General features: G+C 43.3%; 1 protein-coding gene across 1 annotated transcript; it reads left to right on the top strand.

Moving 5' to 3' along the window:
- The first annotated feature begins 1,457 nt into the window (after nt 1-1,457).
- On the top strand, nt 1,458-3,260 carry LOC110938195 (non-classical arabinogalactan protein 31-like). The gene is made up of 3 exons (XM_022180682.1): nt 1,458-1,548; nt 2,377-2,541; nt 2,713-3,260. The coding sequence occupies exons 1-3, from the start codon at nt 1,458-1,460 to the stop codon at nt 3,258-3,260; spliced, it is 804 nt and encodes a 267-aa protein (XP_022036374.1).
- The last annotated feature ends 243 nt before the right edge of the window (nt 3,261-3,503 follow it).

Here is a 3,503-nt window from a genome sequence, read left to right as displayed (position 1 = left end):
AAGAAATGATGTTGTCCACAAAGGGACTGAAAGATAAGAATGCCCTTATAAGGACTACTAAGGAAACGATCTTCAGCAAAAGGAGTTTCTTCTGTATTTATTTCTGAATGCTTTCTCCTTGGTTGCACGTTAATCCTAGTCGCAGTACGAAGCTCGGCCTTCCCTAGGCTTCGGATAGGGAGAATTTCCATCTCGTCCTCTTTGCTTGGTGACATATAATAATATATAGTATTGAAGGCAATAATTCTCCGAATAGAGATGGGAGTATTCCTATGTTAAGTCTAGACTCAGAAGGTCAAGGAATGTGCTACTGTGTAACTGAGATTAAACACAAAAGGCTAGTGTTTAATTCACTCAGTCTTGGCTCTGATACCAACCTGTCACACCCCTATTCTCCACGTGTCACCGGTGGGCGTGGTGGGGAGTATCGTGACGTAGTTGATATCATCATAGTCAAACAACACAATTTAAATGCACAGCGAAAGCAAAAGATGAATATATTACAAACCGATATCAAGTAATATCAAAGTATTACAAACGGAAAGTAAAGGATCCACAGGCGGATCAAAGATAAATGAAACATTGTTCAACAGACTTTAGGCATCTAAGCTTGCGAGACTCTTTATTGATGCTAGGAGTAGCCAGCCTATTCCGATTAGCACCTGCACTTAGCCTTTTTGGAAAATACGTCAGTTTTCACTGGTAAATACAATTTAACTGACTCATTTTGAAAACGTTTTAAAAATTGATTTGAATGCACATGGCACAAAACTTTTTATAACTTGGGATAATTAATCAAATTTAAACTTGTAAAAGAATTACATGTTTGTTATGCCTTTAGTTGCCCGGTTCGTGCCGGGTTTAAGATTAATAGACACACCAGATAGTATAAGTCCGTGGCGGGAAACCAACGGTTATACCTTAATAAATATGGACACATTGTCGGGTGTACGCCTACACCCGCGTGTCAAGGTCGTGGCCATTTCATGAATGATGCCAAGGATATCCGGGACATGGTTATTAAACTCCCAAAGGCGTAAAACAAACAAAACCAATTTTCAAACGGGTCATCTTGATAATACTTAACCACTAATCGATTAAGGTCAAACGCCCGACCAAGCGGTATTTTATATACCATACCCCAAGCCCGTATAAGGGAAAATAAGTTAAAAGTATTTACCTGAGCAAATTTATACAATTTATCCCAGCCGTATACCACCAAGCAAGCACAGATAGCTTTTACTGGGCTCCTAAATAAGAGTCCAAAGGACTGAAAGAGGTTCTCAAGAAGCTCAAGACCCTCAAAGAATTCAGAGCAATCCAGAAAGAATGGATGGTGGAAGTGAAACCCAAAATCAAAGGGGGTATATATAGGTTTCCGAGAGCCGTTAGGATCGTTCCTCGATAAACGGGATTCGATCTCAGCCCTACAAGTATGCCCATTGATTTAGAAAACCATGGGTGCACAAAAACCAGCCCCTAGGATCAAGAAATGGGAGACAAAAGGCAAAACCAAAGCTGGTTTTAAAAATCTGGTGCTGGGCATTGGTATACGGACCGTAAGGTCCTGTATACGGTCCGTAAGGACCTGGCTTGCACATGGGATCTTTCATTAATTGACAGTTTTGGCCCCTGCACTTCCAAATGCCATTTCTGACACTTTTAAGGCCCGATAAACCATTTTAAGGCTCTACAATGATGCCTAAGCATAGAGAACATGAAACATGCTCAAAAATATGCCGGATGTCGGTTCGTTTGGTCGTACGGTCCCGTTGTTCGGCTAATTACGACGAAACACGGACGCTAAAAACGATCCAAATTACGTGACGAATGGAATTTTATCAAGCCAAACACTAAAATAAAAAATTTTAATGCTTACATAAATTTTTGGGGGTCCGGGGATATTCAGAATGCAAGATATGCGCGAAAATGCAAACTTGTGCACTTTTTGACACTTTTAGTCCCTCTAACTTGCAAAGTTGCGCGTAACTTTACTTATAGGCATAAAAACCTTAGATGGTCATTATTTGGCATTCCCGAGAGTATAATCAAATATCATGAAGCTCCCGGTTTGTTAAAAGGTCACTCAGAAGTAAGAATTAACATGTTGACGCTTTTAACCCTTAATTGCGCAAACTTTCAATTTATTACACAAACAGTTATACTCGATTGACAAGTGGCTCATTTGTGAACATAATCATCGTGAGAGGTTATTTAGAAACTTATTTTAGGTATGTTAACACTTCCAGTCCATTCACAATCAAAGTTTTCGATTTTTCGAAAAATTAGTCCCTTAAATTCAATGTTTGACTTTATTAGGGTTTATTACACGTGTCAATACATCATTGGACGTGATTTTACGAGGTGTTACACCAGACTCATTTGAGTCTGTAGCGTCTGCATCTTTGCACACTCAGGGAGTGCAGCATCACTCTCACGACGCCGACCCTGACATTGCGTCATCAGCTGCACCTGCTCCCGCACATGATCTTGAGTTTGATCACGAGGTTGACGATGATTTTGACCATGTCTTTCCCCCTGGTTTTTATCCTGACTAGGATATCGAGTTCATTCACTTAGACCAGCCCCTAGAGGAGCCTGTAGCCCCTATCGATCCTTTGTTTGATGATCCATCTGATTTTGATATGGATTTCGTTGACCCGGAGCCTGTCGTGGCCCCTGAGCCAGTCGTTGCTCCTGACCCTGCATTAGAGCATGACCCTGTTCATGACGATGCACCCGCTGTTGCTCCTTTTGTTGATGATATACCCATTGCCAATCATCCTGTTGTTGCTCCACCATTGGTGGATGATCATGTTATTGACGCTCCACTCTTGATAGAGGATCCTGTTGTTGCACCATTTCCTGATCCTATGCCGGTGCCATTCGACCGTGCACCTTTTGCTACCCATATAGATCCACGTTGCGCCGACAGCCGTAATGGGTGGATTGATGACGATGACGATTACCCACCTTTTGTGCGACCTGTTACACCACCAGTAGCCCCCGTTTTAGCACCCGTTTCAGCACCCATTTCAACACCCACTGATATCCCCCTGGTTCCCCCACACACCACCGATACTCATCGCACAGATCTTCCTGTTACGTTTCTTCAGGACATACCGCCACCGCGTCCTGGAGAGGGGTCATCTAGGGAGCCGCCTGTTCCTGCTCCACCCATGCTATCATCACCTTTTCCATTCACATCACAGTTTCCCACTGTTGCACCATCTACTTCACCGTATCATGCCACTGTCTGATCCGTATCACCCATACCATGTTGGGTATTCTACGGAGGACATACTCACATTGTTGATGATACAGCAGGAGGCGTTGACACGTCGTATTCAGGAGCTGGAGAGAGCTCAGCGACCACCTTACCATCGTCAGACCCCGTTTGCAGCATCACACCCTCCGCGTCCACTTTCACCCGACTCAGACGTCCGTTTCTTGACCTCTGAGCAGCAGATAGCATATTTGCTGCGCGTCTGTCGCGCTTTAGA

The sequence above is a fragment of the Helianthus annuus genome, chromosome 1 (genome assembly GCF_002127325.2).
Source record: "Helianthus annuus cultivar XRQ/B chromosome 1, HanXRQr2.0-SUNRISE, whole genome shotgun sequence".
NCBI classification, from domain to species: Eukaryota; Viridiplantae; Streptophyta; class Magnoliopsida; order Asterales; family Asteraceae; genus Helianthus; species Helianthus annuus.
Note: the sequence above shows the minus strand (reverse complement) of the source record. Positions and strands in the feature narration are given on the sequence as shown.

Coding starts and splice junctions, on each gene's coding strand:
- LOC110938195 (XM_022180682.1), top strand. CDS start 1,458: ATGGGTGCACAAAAACCAGCCCCTAGGATCAAGAAATGGGAGACAAAA. Junction 1,549..2,376: donor AAATCTGGTGCTGGGCATTG/GTATACGGACCG, acceptor GTGTTACACCAG/ACTCATTTGAGTCTGTAGCG. Junction 2,542..2,712: donor TGACCATGTCTTTCCCCCTG/GTTTTTATCCTG, acceptor ACCCTGCATTAG/AGCATGACCCTGTTCATGAC.